This window comes from Corvus moneduloides, chromosome 5 (assembly GCF_009650955.1).
Source record: "Corvus moneduloides isolate bCorMon1 chromosome 5, bCorMon1.pri, whole genome shotgun sequence".
NCBI lineage: Eukaryota > Metazoa > Chordata > Aves > Passeriformes > Corvidae > Corvus > Corvus moneduloides.
In genome coordinates this window covers 49,963,415-49,984,970 of record NC_045480.1, presented here as the reverse complement: position 1 = coordinate 49,984,970, position 21,556 = coordinate 49,963,415, and the positions used below count along the sequence as shown (strand labels likewise).

At 38.9% G+C, this 21,556-nt stretch overlaps 1 protein-coding gene and 1 long non-coding RNA gene across 3 annotated transcripts; one reads left to right on the top strand and one right to left on the bottom strand.

The window, feature by feature from the left end:
• Positions 1-1,527: 1,527 nt before the first annotated feature.
• On the bottom strand, positions 1,528-6,233 carry LOC116444254. Its single transcript, XR_004240254.1, has 3 exons — positions 5,989-6,233; positions 2,413-2,546; positions 1,528-1,877 (listed from the first exon to the last, which is right to left on the bottom strand). It is a non-coding gene; the product is annotated as an uncharacterized LOC116444254 (long non-coding RNA).
• GASK1B (golgi associated kinase 1B) lies at positions 3,877-20,807 on the top strand. 2 transcript variants are annotated; one of them, XM_032109489.1, is made up of 5 exons: positions 3,877-4,147; positions 4,738-6,021; positions 12,982-13,196; positions 16,942-17,168; positions 17,479-20,807. In XM_032109489.1, the coding sequence occupies exons 2-5, from the start codon at positions 5,025-5,027 to the stop codon at positions 17,684-17,686; spliced, it is 1,647 nt and encodes a 548-aa protein (XP_031965380.1). In that variant the 5' UTR covers positions 3,877-4,147; positions 4,738-5,024; the 3' UTR covers positions 17,687-20,807. The 2 variants fall into 2 exon arrangements, with proteins under 2 accessions (XP_031965380.1, XP_031965381.1); XM_032109490.1 differs by having other exon boundaries at positions 4,681-6,021.
• Positions 20,808-21,556: the final 749 nt, after the last annotated feature.

The window sequence follows — 21,556 nt, the reverse complement described above, 5'->3', positions numbered from 1 at the left end:
GCGGGGTCGTTTTCGACTGCCTTTCTCTCGCCGCCGTGGCAGAGGGGATGCCCCGGGCTGCTGGCTTCCCGTCTGGCGGGGAGGAATCACTAAGAGAAACCTTAAGTTAATGCGCTCATGTCGTGATAAAAGCACCTTTGCCCCTCTCGGCCGTAAGCGCGCGGATGAGACAGTTTCCTCCCCAGTGGAATTGCGGCTGTGGCCTCAACAGGCCGGTGCTGTGACCGTAACTGAAGAATCACAGAATGGTTGGAAAAGACCTTTGAGGTCTTCGAGTCCAACCTGTGAACCAACACCACCATGTCAACTAAACCATGGAGGGCACTAAGTGCCACATTCCCGTCTTAAGCACCCCCAGGAACAGTGACTCCAGCACCTGCCAGACAGTCCATCACCTGTTGTGTGCTACGTCCAGTCTTAAACACCTCCAGGGACGGTGACTCCACCATCTCCCTGGGTAGTATATTGCAATATTTTCTGTGAAGAAATTCTTCTTAATGTCCAACCTAAACCTCCCCAGCTTGAGGTTATGTCCTCTCATCCTGACCCTGGTTGCCTGGGAGAAGAGGCCGACCCCCACCTGGCTACACCCTCCTTTCAGGCAGTTGTAGAGAGTGATAAGGTTTCCCCTGAGCTTCCTCCAGGCTAAACACCCCCAGCTCCCTCAGCTGCTCCTCATAGGACTTGTGCTCCAGAAAAGGCACCCAAGTTTTGGCAACAATTGTGCAGGAACACGTAGTTCAAAGATGGGGCTGCTCTCAGAGAGGATAGCATGGCCTCCTTGCAGCTCCTCTCGCTCCTGCGGTCTCGCTGGCTGCTGGAGGCTGTCACAGGGCTGGGGGCTGAAGGCACCTGCAGGGGGGGAGGGCATCCCGGGCAAGGCAGGGACATTTTGAGGCCATGCAACAGCTGCTGGCCCTGTGGTGCGCAGCAAGGCAAGAAAAACCCCCAAGCCCAGTCAAGGCATCCAGGTTTTTTTCTTAAGCACAAAAAATACCACCTGTTGGTCTGGAAACCCCTGTGTTGTTTGGCAACCAAAATCAAGTAGGAAAAAAAAATCTTTCACATGATGTCAAGAAGAGATCTTTGCAGATTTCCCTGTAAGGATTTGATCCAGACCAGTTAAAGCACAGACTATTAGTCAGCATGTTTAGTCACGATGCAAACATTTCTCTCTGTACTCTTGAAGTACAGTTTCCAGATGGCAGCCCAAATTGATGTCCTTACAAACACAGCATGAGCCTTCTAAAGTAATGCTTCATATTTTGCAAATCAAATTTGCATCATCTGTAATAAGGGCTTACTTTGTTTCTCTAAAGAATAAGATGTCAGTAGTATGGATTTGGTAAAGCTGGGAATGCACCATTTATCAATCATTTTAACATAAATGTCTGTTCGTATGTCATTGAGATGAACAGCAGAACGTCTCTATGGAAACAGTACAGCTATAATGCAGCCAAGAGGAATAATGTTCTGTATGATAATCACAAATGTAGCCTGCAAAAAATAAGAATTCTAAAGTGCAAGTATATATGTTGTGTTATTTTATTCAGAAAAAAAAGTGTTAGGAAAAATGTTAACCTTTTACACTGAACTGCCTGCACATAGAAAGCAAGAGCACATGCATTAAGGAGCCTAGCCTGTAACCACATCCTTTCAGGTGTCCAGGGATCTTTATCTTGACACAAGTCAAGACATGGGACCTTGTGATTGCTGGGCATTGGCACATTCCACCTGTCTCTGCAAATTGGGCAGAGACTGCCTGACGGGAAGACTGGCAGCAGTGCAGGCCACCAGCTGCTTCAGAGTCTGCAGCTTGTCCAGCACCAGCAGAAAACCTCTACAAATGCAGGTATAGGTGGAGGTGATCTTCAAAGCTAAACAAACAAACAAACAAAAAAAAAAAAACCACAAAAAACAAGCAAAAAATTGCAAATAGTTAGTCCAGCTATTCATTCACATTTACACATTATACTTACAACTGTGAAGGACTAGAAAATACTTCTTAAATTCCCCTCTTCCATTCATTGCTATTTACCTATATTAGTTTTTATATTCCTGTATTCCTAACCTTAGGAAGGTACAACACTGACCATGAAATATGGGTATATGAAGAAATTACATGAAAAGCTGAGTTTAATGGATGCTGATGGCAATATCACAGGTACAGTTTAGAGCAAGGAACAAATACAAAATCTAACAGACATTACAGGCTAGCTGTAGGTAGCAAAGTGAAGTAATGTAGGCCTGAATTTGGTCAGACAACAACTGCTGTTCAGTCTGTTTGTTCTGAAAGTTTGTCTTAAGTATTTTATGACCACGGAAGAAGTACTGTTTCTGCTCAGTAGTGCCCTTTAGTGCTTTGCAGTAGCTTTGGGTTAGAATGATTCCAGAAAGAAGAATAGTACCCACCTGAACAAAATGCATTTTCTTTGTTTCTTGTGAAACAGGATGAAATGGGTTTTTTTCCAGACAACTCAATAGTCATTTCAGCCTTCATTATTTTGTGGTATCTGCTGGGGCACTGGAGCTGTACACCACAAGGGCTGACATAAAAAAAGTCACTTGATATTCTGCTTTTTAAAATTCCAAAATTAGAGGCAAACATCTGTTAAGCTAATAAGATTCTGTATTCTATTTAGTTGATTTTCTACCACCATCCATTCCAAAGTACATACCAATACATGAGTTCTCTCTTCTGAACATGAGAAATAAAGGAAATACTATTGCTTTAGAAAGCCTCAAAAAACCCCAGCAGTCAACACTGTACATCAGTGTGTACACCACCTTATGATTTCAAGGCTACAAATGAAATGAGGAGTGAAGAACAATTCTCCATATCCTTTTATAATTTCCTCCAGATAATCTTTAAAGAGTAACAGTAGAAAGATTACATAGATTACAGAGAATTTCAGAGAACTGTTACAGTAGGGGAGAGCTGTTAGTAACTGGAATGTACTGTGCTTTGGTTCTGCTTGGTTGTAATAGACAGGTGCTGTGTACATGCAGGAACTGGGTATTTGAAAACAGTGTGATACATTTCCAACTCAAGCAGCTTGTCTGGAGCTTTTTGAATAAATTCTCTTTGTTTGGGATATGTCCCATCAGTTAGATTTTAATTTAAAAAAAAGAGAGAAGAACTGAAGTGGATGGAGATATTTCATACAATCACAATTCCTCTAAAAAACTCAGATTTGGAAAAAACAGATGATAGGAAGGCTCTTTTACTGGTAATGGGCACGGATACTGAAATTTTAACTTGACAGTGTATATTTAGACAAAAAGTAAAGGTAAGTGATGGCTTGTTTAAAAAAATCCACCTACAAAGTTTTATAAATTCAGATTGGACTAATATGAAACACAAACTAACTTCTTAACTGTCTATTCTCCTTTAGTGTTACCTATGAAGAGGAGAATATTTCCGTTACTTTGAATTGCAGTGAACATATCCATTTTATTATTTTATACTTAGACTAGGAAAGGAGTCAGATGTCAGAGCTTTCCCCTTAACTTCTGTCATCCTCAACTTTTCCAGCTGTACAGGGACTATACTGTGCCTCACTTCAGAAGGCACAAATATGGGCATACACAAATAGGAGACACTCATGAGCTCCTGAGCTGTTTAGTAGCAGATTAATAGCGTTTTAAAAGTCGCTATCTGCTTTTTCAGTTCTCATCACAACAATATATGATTCCCAAAAGTTCTTAAGTCCAGGGGGTGGGCGGTATTTTAAAATAAAAGAAACTAAAAAACTAAATGCAGAAAAGGGAATTTCTTCGGTACATTTGCATGCAGTGCACTAGGGGGCTCTCAGGAGTTAGAAATAGATGGAATGCACTTTTGAAAGGCACATACTTCACAGGACTTTTCATTACAGAATTTAAAATAGAAGTTGCTGTGGTTTTGTGTGTGGGATTGTTTGGTTTGGGGTATTTTTTATAACGTGAGGTTCATGTAAGTTTATAGCAGTTCATATGCAACAACCTCTCAGTAAAGTTAGCTTCCCAACAGTTCTTAGCTTGCAATGAAATACCTAAATGTGAACCATACTTAAAAGTGAAATATGTTCTAGATGCCAGCTTTTGCTCAGTTACTTTTATTAACCTAAGGAGTTTACCAGAACAAAGGATGTGTCAAGCTGAATAGGTAAGAAATTTTATTTTTATAGCATTATATATACAATACGCACTTATTCTTTGTTTCTTGGAAAGGATATATAAGCCACTGTCATTTTATTTTAAAAACTATAGCTACATTCTTTTTATGGCTTCACAAGAGTGAAGAAAATTAACCATCTTTCAACTTTAGTGTGTGTTTATGAATTATGGGAACTATATTCATAGTCAACCAGGGAAATTGGCACTCTAATATATTTTTATATTAGTGAATATGTGCATATTTAACTACTACAGTCACTGGTTCGTATTTGGATCATTTACAGCATTTCCATAACATGAGGTTTAGTTAAGACTTTGTCTCGTAAGAAAAAGATAATGATCTGGGTTTGACCGGCTTTTTTTCTAATGCTGGAATATATCCAGCTGAGATTGCAAATTGAGCCTGTATTTAATTGTTTTGGTGTTTGATTTATACTGTACTGAGAAAGTAAAAGATGTATCCTGAAAAATTTCTACATGCATACTGTCTCATCTAGAACCTCTTTTCTCTGAAAAATACAGAGGCACAGATGCTATTTGTGAGTAACGAAAGGAAATGCTACTATTTTCTTTTTGCAGTTTGCAAAGAAGATACATAGATCTTTTAGACTACAAGTCAGTAAACTTTGCTTACGCAGCTGGCTCCATTCATTCTCTGAAGCCAATCACTTCCCCTGTGATGGCTGATAAGAATTCAACAGTTTGAGAAGGTGGAGTGTCAGCATCCTTAGTGCTGACCACTTTCCCAGGCATATCAGTAGCCTCTGTCCATCACCCATGCTGGAAGCTTCTTCGAAAAGGAGAAACAGAAATTGGGGAAGGGAAATCATGCATCATCCTCCTGGCTGGAATGTACAGAAGACTTTATGCTGTTTTCATCATGTGGATTCACTAGAGAAATGACCCCTTTTGATCAGCCAAGTAAAGTCAAAAACTTGTTTATTTGCTGCCTGTGGCCCTCACGGGTACTGAGGCTCTGGACTTGCAGACGCCCAAGGACAAGGAGGAATCTGCTAGTGGGCGCTGCCTGTGTGATCTACCTGGGATTCCTTGTCAGCCAAGTGGGTCATGTTTTACCACAGCACAAAGGAGGACATCAAAAGATCAATTCCAGGAGTCTCCAAGATGCAGCTCAAACTCCTTTTCTGGGCATCCCACTGGATGGCACCCTGTCACCACCCAATTTCCAGGAACCCCAGCTTGGTAGCAATGGGACCTTGCTGCCACCCAATGTAGTTTATATCACCCTGCGGTCCAAGCGCAGCAAGCCTGCCAACATCAGAGGCACAGTGAAGCCAAAGCGCAGGAAGAAAAATGCAACCCCTTTGTTCTATGGGCAACACTTTTCAAAAGCCACTTTTATGGGCTGGGAAGAGGCCTTTGCCCAACAGCCAGGGTGGGCCACACATGCTGCAGGCACAATGGAAGCAGCAATTGCTCTGGAGGCAAGAAAGTACCAACTGGATGAACACAGACATAAAGGAATGGCTATCAAGGAGAGAGGTCACCAGAGACCTGGGAGGATTTCTGGAGCTGTAAAGGCACAGCTCCAGCCTGAGGAAAGCAATATCAGGATTTACAGTGAGAGCTCTCCCTCCTGGATGAGCAAAGATGACATCCTAAGCATGCGCATGCTGGCAGATTCTCCCATTGAGAGCATTCAAGAAGTACCTTCGCACAAAGCAGTCCTGGTAGTATTTGCAAGAGGTCCCAGCACTGTGGGAACTGCTTGTAATCAAGGACGCTGTGGAATTGTCAAAAGACCTCTCGACATGAGCGAGGTGTTTGCCTTTCATTTGGACCGGATCTTGGGGCTAAACAGGAGCTTACCTTCTGTAAGCAGGAGATCAGAGTTCTTCCAAGGTAACACGTTCCTATGGTTTTCAGCTTGCAGGTGGGGTGCAGAGGTTTCCTTCCCACTCCATGTTAGCTGTGGGGCAGCAGCAGCCACCCCCTTTTAACTCCTGTGAGCCCGAGAACTAACCCCATTGTTACAGGGAAATAAATCCAGTGTCTGTGTGTAACTTCTACAGTGGCGTTATCCTGTCCAAAGGATGAATACCCCAAAGTTTGCATCAAATATCATAGAGTTGCTGAGGGCAGTAACAGTTTCCTCACACTAGTCTGGAACAAGGAAAAAGAGAAAGAGCAATCTGTAGATTGCATGACATTGTGCGGACTGCCTGAAGTGAAACTGGTGAAAGAGATTCCAGAATCTCTGTGATTCAATGAGCATTTCTGATTTTTTAAAATAAAGTTCTCATCTTCTAGAATTGACTTTAATAAAATACTGTTGAAACTTGGCACAAAAATTCATCTCTCAGGTGGTAGGAAAGGGGTTGGATAATCTACTTGGAGGGGTAGGGAACCTTCCTGCAGAAGCTTGAATCTTCTTTTGTGGTACTAATTGCCTTGGGAACTGAAAATTTTTTAAAAAGTGCTTCCCTTTCCTCTGGTAGTTAAAACCCAAACAAACTACATTTCAGTGAATCCCGCTGTACATTTTGAGGTTCGTTACACCCATCTATATATTATCCAAAGAAACACACGGAGTAAATCTCTCAATATGCCTGTTACATGATTACTGTAGAGTTTTCAATTCAAAATTTGATTTTTAACCTTTAGTGAAATTAAAGGTAGAATTCAGACCTGTGATTTGAATTAGAAGTCTACTTTAAACATTGCTATCTTCTCCAGTGTAACTCCTATTTTTGTACAGTCACAAATCACAATCCAACAGGACTATGTAGCATTTTAATTTTAATGAATCATTGCAAAAGTAGCTAGCTGTGTTTTTGCTGTTCATTTCTTGCTTTGAAATCAGCTTGTACTAAATACTTTAATATCAGTCTGTGTTTCTTAAAAAGAAACGTAATGCTAGAATGATTTTGTAAAGTTTGACAGCAGGAAGACAACCTCGTGATCTCCAGTGTCTTCCTGTTTGTAAACCTTCCCTTTGGCAGCCTGTACAACAATGGGAATGAATCTCTAGGAACAACAGTTTGGAGGCTTCTGAATATTATTCATACTTGCAGAGCATGGAAGATACATTATGCCTATTTTATTTTTAGGAGCAAGATCTATTGCTATAGAGCTGTCATGAGGCATTAAGGCAGTTCGGTTGGGGGAACTCTGCACAGTGTGGCTGCAGAGATGACAGACTGCAAACCTCGGAAAACTGCTATTAGGCTAATTGTGCATTGTGTTGCTCAGTGTCTGTCACCTTATAGTATGCTTTGGACTGTCTGGGACAGAGTGTGTCATTCTGCCTTCTAATTTCCTTTTCCTCATAACTGGCTAAGTTCCTATTGCAAGAGGAGTGTTGCTAGGTGATGAGAAGAGAAATAACACTGTTTTGGTCTCACTTCATTTTTTCCAGCTAAAGGCTGAACAGAGCATTTGGAACAGTGACTGTACCTTGTCCCTCATTATTTCTTTATCCGGGAAATATGCTGGAACTCAGATGCCTAATAACTACTTGAACTCTTTACTATTTACATGCGTGTGTTTGGCATAATGTGAAAATACCTGTGTTTAGAAAATGAACAAAAATATATTCTTAAAAATAAAATGAGCAATTAGCTCATTCCAATGACCTATGTGTGTTTAAGTTAAGGTAGGTGGGCACTGTAAAGGTTTTTACAGAGTGGCTTGTGTGAATCAGTTATTCACATGAGAAAGCAAGCAATGCAGGATTAGAGACTGTGCATGTGTGTATGAATGTTCACTATTTCTGGGCTGACATATCTCTCTCCCCGACACATCCCTTTAGCTTGCCTCAGTTGTGATGTGATCCAACAAGACATGTTTGATGTAGCATTAAAATCTTAAAAAATGGGCTTTTCAAAACTGTCATTCATTTTGTCAAAAGCAGTTTCAAAGAACTGCTTAGTAAATCCCTGTACAGGTTCTATTTCTCTTATTCCCACAGATCTGACACTGACTTTTTTAAAGTCTAGCAAAATACTGTATTCAGGTTCCCTGTCTGGTGCCCTTACCTTCCCTAGTTAATTGTAAACCCCTTTAAGTGTTTAAGTTGAATTTCTTTGTGGTTTGTCTAATCTTTCCATCATCCATCATGGATGGAAAAATTAGGTATGGTAACTCTTTCTCTCATACTTTTACAATGAATTGACTGAATGTAAAAAACCTGGGTAGTATAGGTAGGAAAAGCCCTTTTGAGCTGAGAATAGCAGTCTAAAAGAGCATGATTTTGTGCATACACAAGCAGTTATTTGTTACTTGCGTTGCTACCTACAAGATGTGAAAAATGTCTCCAAACACCTATAAAAAAAGAAGGACAAACTTGTAAAACACCAAGAAATAACCATAAAATATTGTCTTTTGTGGAATAAATGGAGCGTGACCCTTATGTGTCTGAGTTTTGGGATGGTCACATTAACACCACAGCACTAAGAAACTTCATTATTTCATAACCCTAACCTGAGGAATAGAAGAGACATAAGTGACCTTGCTTGGTGTCACAGCCCTTCCTTAATGACCTTTGCACAGAAGTTAAGTCAAGTGACTTCATGCATGGCCTCCAGCTCAGTAACTGCACTTGCTGGGTGGGACGATGGCAGTGTTTGTTAGGCTTGAGCTGCAGCTGGAGTTCTGTGGGCTGGGGCAGGCTGGCTTCTCTGTCTCAGCTGGCAGCTATAAGAATAGCACCCTGGCTTCTTGGGTAGTAGCAGCGGGGCTGGGCTCTTTATTCAGCTTTTCGTACAATAGCTGTTGCTATGCAGTTTTGTTGCACCACTTGCTGAGGGACTGAACTTACTGCGTGCTGATGGCTACCTCTCTTCCCCTCTGGTTTTCTGATATTCTGAGTCTGACTAAATATGTTTCATCCTGTGCTGAGAATTGAGAATAATAAGCATTGGTGTACTCCATTCACCTTTTCTATTTTTGTTATAGCTCAAGATTGAACCCACTGTATCTCCAGAACCTCCTTTTTCCCCCAAACATGCAAGAAGCTCTTCCTTTGAGTAAGACCTTTCGTGGTTGGTTTAGTGCAAATAGATGAATGACATGATATCTCCACTGGTTGCACTTGTTGTTTTGCTTTACTGGCCTCTGCATGATCATAAATGGTGTCCTAGTTTTTTCTGTGTTATGCCCTGTGCTATCAGCCTGCTCTTGCCATCCCATCAAAAGTTATGCAATATGAATCACTAATGTCAGGGCAAAGAATAAAAATCTATCACTCCTTTATGCATTCAGAGTACTCTAAAATGTTTCCATATAGTGTTGTACCTCTCAAAGGGGTATGACAGACATATTTCTAATATTCTATTGGGTAAAGAAGTTCATGTATAAGCAATAATACAGTCCACAGTCTAGAGAGCAACTGATGCACATTTCATGCATTCCTTAATACTGACATCCATATGAGCACAGGACAGAACATTGCCATGAGGTGCATAGGGAAGAAGGAAAAACAAATGGCCTAACTTCTCTCTGCTTTCTGCTTCTGGTCCGCATATTTTCCCTAAAAACTTAAACTCTAAAAATCATGCTCTGTATGCCATTTTCCACACTGAATTATCCTTTCCTGCTAATACGTGGACAACTAAACTACCTCTTGCAAATGTGGCAGTGGTGAGTACTGCCTTACAGTGGACAATGGTGAGTTGGAGAAAGGGTTTAACTACCTCATGAAAGTTTTCTGGTTTTCGTGTTGATCTTCTGGGCCAGTTTGAAAATATTTTCTTTCGAGGAAGTTAGAAAAAATGCTGCAGCTATAAGTCAGAGCACAAGATAAGAGAGTAATGTTTGGAAGAGCAAAATGTGGTTCTTAACCACATGTAGTTTAGAAGCATGCAGTTTATTTTCAAAGTGGTGTGGGATGTGGAAGTCTAAGATGATGCCTGTGTTGAAGAAGCCACGCAGTGATACATCACATAGTGGCACATGAAGCAGTTTGAGTACCTTGAGGTGGTCTAGTCTCAACAGCCTGAGGTTTCATCTGTGTTAGCTTATTCAACTTAGCTAAGACATTTTTAGAAATATTTTGATATTCAAAAATATGTGTGAATTACTAGGAAGATGGTTTCAATATGAGTTTTGAAAAATCCTTCCCGTACAATTTTGAAGATCGCCTTTGGATAGTTAAGTAGATATATAGATCTAAAATGGTGTATAAAAATAAAATGAAGCCAATCAGCTCTGGGTGAGATTCAGTGCAGTGCAGCTGCAGCCAGAGAAAAGCAGTAGCCCTCTGTGTTAATATATAAAGCTGACTAGGAATGAAACACAGAATACACTGGATTTTTTCTGAAATTTACTCAACCTTCCCAGTTGTGGCTGTAGGTCTCTTCACTGTTGAGGTACCTTCAGCCCCATCCTCATGAAGTTTGAATCAGAAAAGCTCCGCTGATTTCATTGGGGTCATGCAGCTATGAATCAGACCCCTTATCTGCTTTAATTCAACATCTTCATGTTTTTTGTGCAAGTATCAAAAATTTGAGTCACAGCTCTTTACTGAAGCTGCTGTTTCATATTCTTGTAATCCAATTTATATTACAGAGTTGAAAGATTTTTTTTTGGCTCATCTTTTCTGCTCCCATTTCCTCTGAATGCAAACATTTCCTGTATTTGACTAGTCTTTAAAAATGGTTTTGTATCTTAATGGAAACTGGCATGATATTATTCTTAGTTTTCAAGTATTTATATTACTATTGTTTATCATGTCCTTTTTGGGTAGACAGGAGATGTTTGTTTTCTTAGCAAACTGTTTATGTATTTAATTCGTGGCAGAATTCATGAATAGTTACATAAGTTGTTACTGGAGATACAAAAATAATAGACCAGATTTGGTCCTGAAGAAAGCTGTCCTTTTTTTTTTTGGTGACGATTTCCAATGCTTTTATAGACTTTCTCCAACTGTCTTGAAAAAGGAGCCTAGCCCATAGCTGACCTAACTTGGCTAAAGTCATCTACAATGTAGATGATAAAGCCAGAGTGAGAGAGCTGGAGAAATGGGTAGGATTTCCCAAATGAATTACCTAAATACTTAGGCACCTCAGCAGAAGAGAAGCCTGATTTTCAGGAGTGCTCAGCACATTTTTTCAGTGGAGGCGAGTGTGGAGCATGGTGCTGATAAAGGTAATACTGACCATAAAGAAAGAGAGATTGATGCTCCTAATGGAAGGACATTCTGTGTTTCTAGGAAACATTGGACAACTGGGAAGGAAGTTAAAGAGGTGGTGGGTTGTTGGATTGGCTTGGCTTTGGAAGGACTACCTTGTATGTTCAAGCCGTGGCAGGGAGAAGATCAGGTACATTCTGGTTTGGAAAGGAATTGGCTTTTCTCTTGGGCTGGATTGCATGCAGGGCCTGTCATGCTTGTTTGACGAGTGGGGGATGGAACTTTGGATGTTTCAGTGCTAGGAATAGGCAAAGATAATTTCTTACCTGTTGTTTTACAACGGTCAGCATCCTTTGAACAAGTTGCTTTTTGATTCAGCTGTATGGAGATTGTTTTTCACAGTCCTGGCTGCTTACAAATGGAGCATTGACATTGGCAGCTTTCACCTCGCTGTTGGCACTGATACCTGTTTTCCATGTGCTATTTTCTGTCTGGTTTTCTTCTGAAGAAGGTGACCTGGACCTCTTGTCTTCATCTGTTTTTAAAAGCTTTTTTTCAGATCTGTCTCTGTCTCCATGGGCATGTGGAAGACAAAGAGACAATTTAGGCTGCACTTAACTATGCAATAAATTGTGCAATAATGTAGACTCAGTTCTTTGAACTTCAAGATGAATATGAATAATTTTTTAAAGCTTTATATGTGTTCCAACACTTTTTAGTAAACAGCAGTTAAACTTTGCAGTTAAATGGTTCTTCCTCTCTGTACCAAGACATATTTTGATCTTCTGTCTACACACCCTAAAATATAAAGTATTTCTTTGTTTTAGTGTGTACAAGCCACGGTCAGTCATGGGTCCTTGGCAGCTTAAGCAGCAGTAGCATTGCATCAGGAATAAAAGGACAGTTTCCTAATAAGATAGATATGTCTGTTACTTGATGTCGTGTGAAATATATTTATCAGTTCTTATACTGGAAAAGCTCATTTTAAATTCTTTGATGAGGTTTATTCTCGCGGTGAAGCTGAGCACTAGAATTCACCAAAGAGAAGTCTTCTGTCTTAGTTTCAGGGAAGAGAAGAATATTTTTTACACAGAAGAACTAAAGCATTTGGCTAAAATATCTGCTATACAAAACAGATCTCATATCTAGGTAAAAAACCCCAAACTCGTCAAGTTGTTTATTCATGCTAAGCTCACACTCCCTAGTGTTCTCATATATCCTTTCAGAGCTGTGGAGTCATACATTATAGGTTTTAAAAAATAATAAAATAAATCCACTTTGAGTATAGGATTTGTGGTGTCTCTATATCCATTATGCAAAGAAAACCCCTTTGACATAAGTTTCCAGCTCTTGAAAATCAGCAGTTCACTGGAATCAGAGGGAAAATACATCGTTGATTCACAGGGGCATTGTAGACTTTTAACCTACCTAGAAACTTTTTAATAATTTGGTTTAGTGTATGATTTTGTACATTAATCTCTTGCTTCAAACAAAGAAAGTCTTTCATACACCAAAGGCATTTATGCCTATGCTTCCATTCCTGTGGTGCCTGGTTATGGATGTAGGATAAGACCACATTAACCGAAGGCTGTCAAGATACTAGTCCCTGGCTGGTAGTCCTGCCAGATCTGTAAAATGGTATAATTACTAATGCTTAGGCAATGTCTAAAGAACAATCAAATAAAACTGGCAGTATTGCACTATACTAATGATATTTTTTCCTTTTTTTTCAGGCGGTCAAGCCTGTCCTGTTATTCTCTGGGATTCCTCACTGAGTCCAACAGATAATAGTACCCATTCTTCAGTGAGGTTAACATGGGGACAATATCAGCAGCTATTGAAGAAGAAATGCTGGCAGAATGGTAAAGTTCCCAAAGCTGAGTGGGGCTGTACTGAAATCCATCATCATGAGTGGTCCAAGATGGCACTCTTTGATTTTCTATTGCAGGTAAAATGTTTACTGAACACAACTATTTGCCTCAAAAGTCATGTGAGCAAATATAGGATTTTTAGAAGAAGTAATTTTAGTGTATTTCATTTTTTTTTAATGGGGAAGAGAGGCATTTGCATAGCTTGAAATTATTTCTGGTTATTTCTTATGATTAAAATATCCAAAATGCAGTTTGTAATCAGGCAGGAACCTAACTGACTCATTTCTTTTTAAAGAGGAAGAAAAAGGCTTTTGCCTTGATTTATTTCACCTTGAGGCAGGCATACCGTTTCTCCTTCACTCCTTGTTTCTCCAAACAGAGACCTTGACTGTGTTCAGAACTGTAAATCTCTATTTACTGTATGGTCCTTCCTGCACCTCCCCAGCCCCAAGAGGTGACTGAAGTGGTTTTGGTGAGCTGCAGTCTGGAGCAAGGTAACAGTTGTAGTGGATAATTCTCTTTTTTTTAAAATAAAAAAACCAAAAACCTAGCCAATGACTTAGTAAAGAAAGAGTAGAGCAGCAGCTGATGAATGATAAATCTGCTGTTCTTTGAGCAAGTACTGTGCATCATCATTAGCTCTCCAAATAACACCAACCTGGGGTGCTGCCCAGTGCTATTGTGTGTGGCCACAGTTACAGCAGTTCTGTAGTAGAGTATTAAGACATTCCCTGCGTTAGCAAGGCCTGAACTGAGCCACCCATCTGGAAGATAATTTTATGGTTTCCTGAGATGTGGCAGTACTTTAAGCTGTCCTTACCTGCCAGACAGGTCCAGATGACTGAGCTTCCTGCAGCAATTACAGGTTTATTTGAAACTGCAGCAAGCATTAATTTTATGCATCATATTTGGTTGTTCATATAATTCAGTTTTTAATAGAGTCACATTTCTTGTCAAAATCATGTCTTGGCTTATGCTTAGCCTATCCCTGCTCTTCTCAATCCTGTTCTAGAGTGAATGAATGTCTTAGATTTTGCTTTTACTTAGATTTTTGCACATTTTTTATGTTGAACAGAATATTCAATTCTTTTCTAAAAATAGATTGCCACTTGTTTAATGACTCCATCTTTAGTCCCATTATGAGCAAGTAATGCTTAGAAATGGGTATAAAGTCATACATGGATTAATCTGTTGCTGAACATAGTAGCACCCCTATAGGAACAGTACAGATTATGTCAGAGTTAATGTTTTTATGCCATCATTGTCTTCTCATTCAACAGTTAAAAAATTCTCCTGAGTTCTATGTTGATATCTAATTTCAAGGTCTTCTAAAGCAAGTTTTTAATATTCATAATAGAACTATTATCTAGAAGGAGTGATTGGTTAAAATAAGATACAACAGGATTGAACTTCGCATGACAAGAAACAAATTACTCTTGTACTAGTAGCTGGCATCAGAGTGATTTATATCTCCAGTTGCCTACCAGACAAGAACATGCATACCAGAAAGTGTGTGAAAGTGAGTCTCATAGTTCTTAAAGACTACAATTTTATCTGGGTGCTCTCAAAGTTTATCAGCAGCAAAATATAAAAACTTGAAAACAATAAAAATGCCAAGAAGGGGTTCTTTATTAAGAAAAATAAAATCTGTGCTTCATGAGTCATTCAGAAATAAAGAATAATGGGGAAAAGTATTCTCTATTAAATGTAATTCCCTCAGAAGAACAGGTTTGGTACCTCTGATAGGTCTTCCTAATCCCTGGTTGCAAATGCTGCAAAACCATAGGAGCAGGATATAAAATGCTTAGTTGACCTTTACTTGCCTTCTGCAAATACTCAAGCAAAATGGATTCTTTAATTTTGGGGGTTTGGACCTCTTATGTACATAAGTGTATGACAAAAAATTATGCTAAACTATATGCATCAATTCCAGAGTGGTCCATCATTATGTCTTAGCACTGAAATGTTGTAGGATGTTATGAAGAGGCTGTAAGAACATGATCTCCTTGTCTATTTAATGCGTATAGTAAGTGTGGTGCAAAGGAATTGGGTCTATACACTAAAGGAGTCTTTCTAGAAGGACTCTGCTTTACTACTTTACTTTTTTACCTTTGGATGCGTTGAATAAAAGAACCCAGGAGCTAGAACGCTGGAAGCAAGAGGGGCTCTATAGCCTTCAGATAATGAATTCTGCTCATGAAAGGAGAAAGAGAAATCTGTTCCTTTCCTCAGGATTTTGATGTTTGGAAATGAACACTGTCAGCAATACTACTAGTAATAGAGCTACATATAAAAAAAACCCCAAACAAAATCAAAACAAACCCAATTCTCAGACTTTCATTTGATGAAAGAGGTGGCCTTTTCATTTCAACATGCAAAAAAGTTCTACATCAGGTGGAGTCCTAACAGTTCATTTTGCTGGGATGTTACAAAAATAAAATTGTAATTTTAGAAGGCTGATGTGAACAGTAATGGTTTTGTGCTTAGAGCAGTTTGAAGAGTTATCAGTAAACAACAAAGGACAGAAAAAATGATTGACCTTTGATCAGTTACTCATTAAGTCTTATATGCACCAGACCAGACTTCCACTCTCTAAACATCTGTTGGCAGGAGCAGGTCTGCTCTCTGGGAAGATGAGCTGGAGCCAAAGGCCGCTCTAGGACAGGCAGAGCCAGCAGCAGGAGAGGCAGCCCAGCAGGAAGGATGGTGAAAGCCACAAGCCCCATTTGTAACCCAGTGAACGTGAGGCATAGACAAAGCAGCTCCAAGGCTGCCAGGCAGGAACCTCAAGCAACAACGCAGGAACATCCATGTAGCAGAACAAGAAGCAGAAAACCAGCCCCACACACCCCCTCCTCTGAAGGGCTCAGAGGAGGGCTGAACTGCCTGACCTTAAAGGGGGCTCCTGTGCCCAGGGGCAAAGGTGTGGCATGTGGAAGTCCCAGGTGATACTTCTAAGGGCAATCCGGGCCTATTTGTGTGCTCAAGGCTGTAGCAAGGTTGAATGTTTACTCTCATCGAGTCAACAGCAGTAGAAACACTTCCAAGGAGTGATTTATCCTTCCTGTATTAGATGGTTATCCTAAAATGGCATCAGTTGCTCTGGATGTGCCTTGTCATTGTTTATGAAAGGGAATAGAAATGACCAAGTAGAAAGATTTGCGTAACTTTTACTCCACTGAAGTTAGGCCAGATGTATGTATTCCTTCCAGCTAAGTGCTGTGTGATGAATAATTGAGGTTTTGCATGGGAAAAAATAGTCTAGACCATCATGTCATAAAAATATATACCACAGGGAGGCTGCTCTGTGATTAGAAATACACTGTTCTTACATTTTTTAGCTTTTGATGGTCTTAGACCATCTTAAACTTTATTGGTATTTCCAGTTATTTTGCATAGTTAGTCTAATAGATCCCACAAAATGAAGACCGTCTGTGTGTGTCAGACTGTGCTATTTCTATTGTTCTCCAGCAGAGAGAATGTAAAAAGAGAAACTTCTGAGAAAGAAAATAGAATTGTATTCACCATCCCGTTATTCCAGTTACACAGTGGTATTGTTCCATTGTTTTTAAAAAATTTCTACTGACATAACAAATCATGGCTATAAAGCAGATAAAATACACAGTCTAAGAAATTGCTTCTAGCAGTACCTGAGGTCTGGGGACCAGGTCTTCAATACCGTTTCACTGCTGTCTTTAATTATACTTGTCCTGAGCTTGCTTTCCTGTCAGCTGTGTTAGAGAGCGATGTCTTAACACTGACACTTTGCCCCAAGTACTTCAGTATTGTTTCCACTTGGCACTCTGCTCTACTTTGTTTTAGATCTATAATCGACTAGACAGAAACTGTTGTGGATTCAAGCCTCTCAAGGAGGATTCCTGCATGCAGCAAGGACTGAAGCTGAAATGTGATGATCAGGATGCTGTTGACCTGACACACATCGTTCAGAGAAGGCATGACCAAAGGCACTTGGCCTTTATAGACAATAAGGGTTTCTTTGACAGAAATGAGGACAATCTTGACTTCAAAATCCTACAAGGAATCGATGAGTAAGTTTTAAATTATTAATTTTGTAAAAAGATTGGTAATTTCTTCCTAGTTTGAGTATGACACTAAGATATGACACTAAGCTACTGCAATAAATATCATTGGCCCACGACATTGACAGGATGTATCTAAAAATGTATGAGTAATCCCACAGCTGTAAAAGATACAATTAACATACATATGATTAGGCATGCATAGACTTCCTTTGCTGACTTGCAGCCTATATTTGTACAATTGATTGCTAAACCACAACATAAATACTGCAATTCAGAGTAATGGCAAAAACTGATGAATTTCTTCGTGCTTTTCCAGATTCCCTGCATCTGCAGTTTCAGTGCTGAAGAGCCACCGTTTACGTGAGAAGTTGCTCCAGTCTTTGTTCCTTGACAAAATATACTGGGAGAGCCAAGGAGGCAGAAAAGGAATTGAAAAGCTTATTGATGTAATAGAAAGGAGGTCCAAAATTCTTCTTACTTATATAAATGCACATGGAGCCAAAGTATTGCCCATGAATGAATGAAACAGTCTTGTTTCCGTCTGAAAGAAAGTCTTTAAAAAATGTTTTTGGGGAAAAAACTGACAGTAAAATTGATTTAATTCATAGCATTATTTTTTCCCCAAACTTTCAAGTTTTCTTTTAAATAAGAAATCTTACATGGTTTAAAATCAACATTTAAATGTCAGCTGCAACTCAACACAGTGTAGTCTCTTCTATGTCACCAGTGAAATGAAAAATAACCAAATGATACAATAAATAATATCCTGTAATATGTAGGCACCATGAATACTCTTTCAGTTAAACTGTTTGGAAATTAGCAACAGGATTTTCAGTACATTAGGCTGGATTCCTCTTACTTTCCTAATTGAAGTCAGTAGAAGTTTTTATTGCAAATTTAAATGGGAAAAGAGATGTGTAAGCACTTGATACACTGATGACACTTGATGAAATATGTATAGTACAGGAATTTGTCTTTTTATTGGATATACTAAAATGCCAACATTTCCAAAGGCTTGTTTTACTTTATTTTATTTTGATCTTTTGAAATCTGACAACTAAACTCTTTTAAATGCAGGAGTGTTTGTGCTGCACATGAGGGAATTTTAAAAACAGAGCAAGGAGAACATGGCTTTAACAGTAATAATTATTTTGACAAATACAGTTTTTACGTGTCCAGTATGGAATACAGTTAGTCATGAGTCACTCATTACAATGTACTATTTTCAATGTAAGTTGTTCTGATGTGTGGGTGGATGATCTGAGATTTTCTTGATTAACTGGGTATTTTTTAAAAAAAATGGCTTTAGCTTTGTGTGAATATGCTGCTAAGTAAGTGTACGTTTTGTTTTTGCAAAATTCTTAACAATAATTTTTGAGAATATTATAGAAAAGCAGACCTCCTAATGACATGAGTGTTAAACTCAGCAGAGGAAATGTTTATTTTGTATGCTCAGCTCTAGCCAGCAGTTCAGACTTTGGTTCCCGTTAAGACTGACCAGTGTGGGGTGATGATTCTAGCCCCAAGTGTTCCCACAGGTAACGTTGTTAGGGAAGGTTGGATAAGCACTTCAGATTTTTACCCTTGAAATGCTCCAGAAATAAAATATCAATTGATATAGCCTATCATGACATATACCTTCTACCTGTCTGTTTAGAAAGACTCTTACCATTTTTCTAGAGAAATACCATCTTTTTGCCATGAGGTAATGGTAGAAGTTGGATACTTTCATAGCTACTCTTGTCTTTATGTGTCGTAAAAATATATAGTGTGTGGAAGATTTTTGAAAGTGCTTGTGTAATGTTATAAATGACAAACTAAAATGTCTCATGTCACTGTTGATGTGAATGGGTGAATTTAATGTTTTAAATAACTACAATTCCACTGCAGCTAAAATCAGTTTCCTTTCTTAGTATCAGAAAAACCATTAACAATAATTACATTACTGGAAGAAATAGATCTCATTATAGGCAGAGATAAAAACACTTACTAAAATTTTAAGACCTTAGTCAGCTAAATAATCTTTTATTTTATTCTGTCAGCAAAGGAAAGATCAATTTGTTAAAATTTCTTAGAACTTAACTATTGCCTCGAGAGGATTTTAGTGTTTTAGAGTGCCTTGGACTTTTTAACAGCACCAAGGTAGAATTTTATAGGATTTTCATTTTAGCCCTTTCTTAAAAATATTGTAACTTATTAGCCAGATAATTTTCATCATGGAAACAAAAGTATTACTTTGGCTTGCACTGTGAACAGAGTCTAGAGAAAAAAATAATCCTCAGTATCTATTTCACATACAATTCCTGTTGCAGTAGATTTCACTGTATGATGGCCATCATTTTCTAGCCTATCTCACAGGTTTCTTCCTGCTAGATACCTGTTCAAATGCATTATCCCTCACTGCTGGGAGTGAGAGAAAGGCACGACTTTCAGCTGTACTGAACTTAGCAGAGGGCCCAGCAGAGTTATGAATGTGGCTGATTATGACAAGGTCCCATGAGAACTCTTCTATCTTTAGACTGCACATCCTGATGCTGAGTCACTGCCTCACTTTGCCCAGTTGTAGTTTTTTTCCAGAACTGGCTCATTGCCGAAGAAGACAAGAAAATCCATTATCTTTTCAGGCTGGGTCATTTATTTTTATGGTGATAACTTGATGCATTCTTCTCCATTTCTTCTGGACATGGACTAGTGTTTCCTTGAGCATGATACATGCTTTTTATTTGCCTGGCAGTTCAGTGCCAGCTCTTAAAGCAGCAATGTCATTGCCTACGAGTATGAAATTGCCCTGAAGCTGACCTGAACCAATGCCTCTCAGTAGTCCTGGATTTAAGAGTAGCCACAATGCTGTGCAGTACTTAAAATTTTGACCAAGCATCAAAAGCATAACTGTAAAAAGCAAAATTTCTGGATACTTTCAAAGGGCAAAGGAATACTCCCTATGCTGTGTTAGCATGCCATATTTCTTTTGTGTATGAACACTCTCATAGTCTTCAGGTAAATCAGGAGAGTCTTTGTGATATTGGACAGTGAGACAGTATTGCAAATTGCTTCTAATTCTCTAATGTTGATAACAAACTCCAGAAAGGGCTTCTTCTGTGTAATATTTTTCCTGCTGCTGAGGAGCTTGGTACTTAATCCAATATTGTTAATAATGCAAAATATGCTTGCAATAGCTCTTACGAATGCACACTAGCCAAGTTCCAGCATTTTTTAAAATGAAAATGAAGAATTCTGTATTTTTTGAGTGCATAAATTTGGATAAATGCTATAGTAAAAAATTCAGAAGGAACACTGCTACTACATTTAAGAGAACCTGCTTCAGTAGCAGGGGTAAAGTTTATTGGGAAATTGGTTCACATCCTTTGGAAGTAGCATGACTTTGGACTGACAGGAACTGCACTATAGCTAAAGTAATATTAACTGAAAGGAAAAATCCCAAAGAAGCCTTACTCAACCTATTGAGATTGATAGAAAGCCAAGAAACTGTGCTTTTAGTCCTCTTTGCTGGGCTCTCTTCCATTTCTGGGCATGTGGGATCAGACAAAGATTCATGTTGCATATTACGTGGAAGGGTGTAACCAACAGCAACAGTGCAAAACCTGTGGGTGGGAAAAGGCGATTATGTCATTCTTGAATCTGCCTGAAAGCCAGAACCATATGAAATGGAATTACTGAGAAAGTCAAAAGAGTTTGCTGATTTCATAGCATTGGAAGACAGAGCTTAAAATAAGTAGCACAGGCACAGATGCCTTAAAATTCCTTGGGAGCCTGCCAGCAAGTTAATAGTCTTAAATGTTTCAGAAGCTGAGGATATGAAAACTGTGGAGCACTGTGAGAGCAGTTTCCTTCTTTTCTTGTGCGGGTATTCTATAATACACTATTCCATGGTTTCAAACTTACAAATACAGATTTAGGGTACATTAAAGGACAAGGTTTCCAGAGCAGTTCTGGGAACGCTCTCATGCATGTGTGTGTGTATGCAGACACAAAAATACATGTATATGTATTTATACTTTGGCTTGTTTCTATAAAATGGTCAATTTGGCTAATAAAGAGTGAACTGTTTATACAATTTACTGTTTACATGTAGAATTGTATCTGTGAGCATAAGTCCAACTTTGGGTATACACAAGTGGAGTTTAAACAAAACATTATAATAGATGAATCTTTTGTTCTCAGAGGATTGATTCTTCTTTTGCTAGCACATTTATATAATCTTTTGTAGAGAAAAACAACAATATGTTTGTATCTGTGCTAAACTTCCAGGGTGATATCAACTCAGATTTTTTTTAAAGTTTTATAATAGATATTGAATTTCCATTTTATTTTGGAATTTGTGAATTTTAAAAGTCTATTTGTCCTTTAATTAGTAACAGTAACAATGTTTTCAC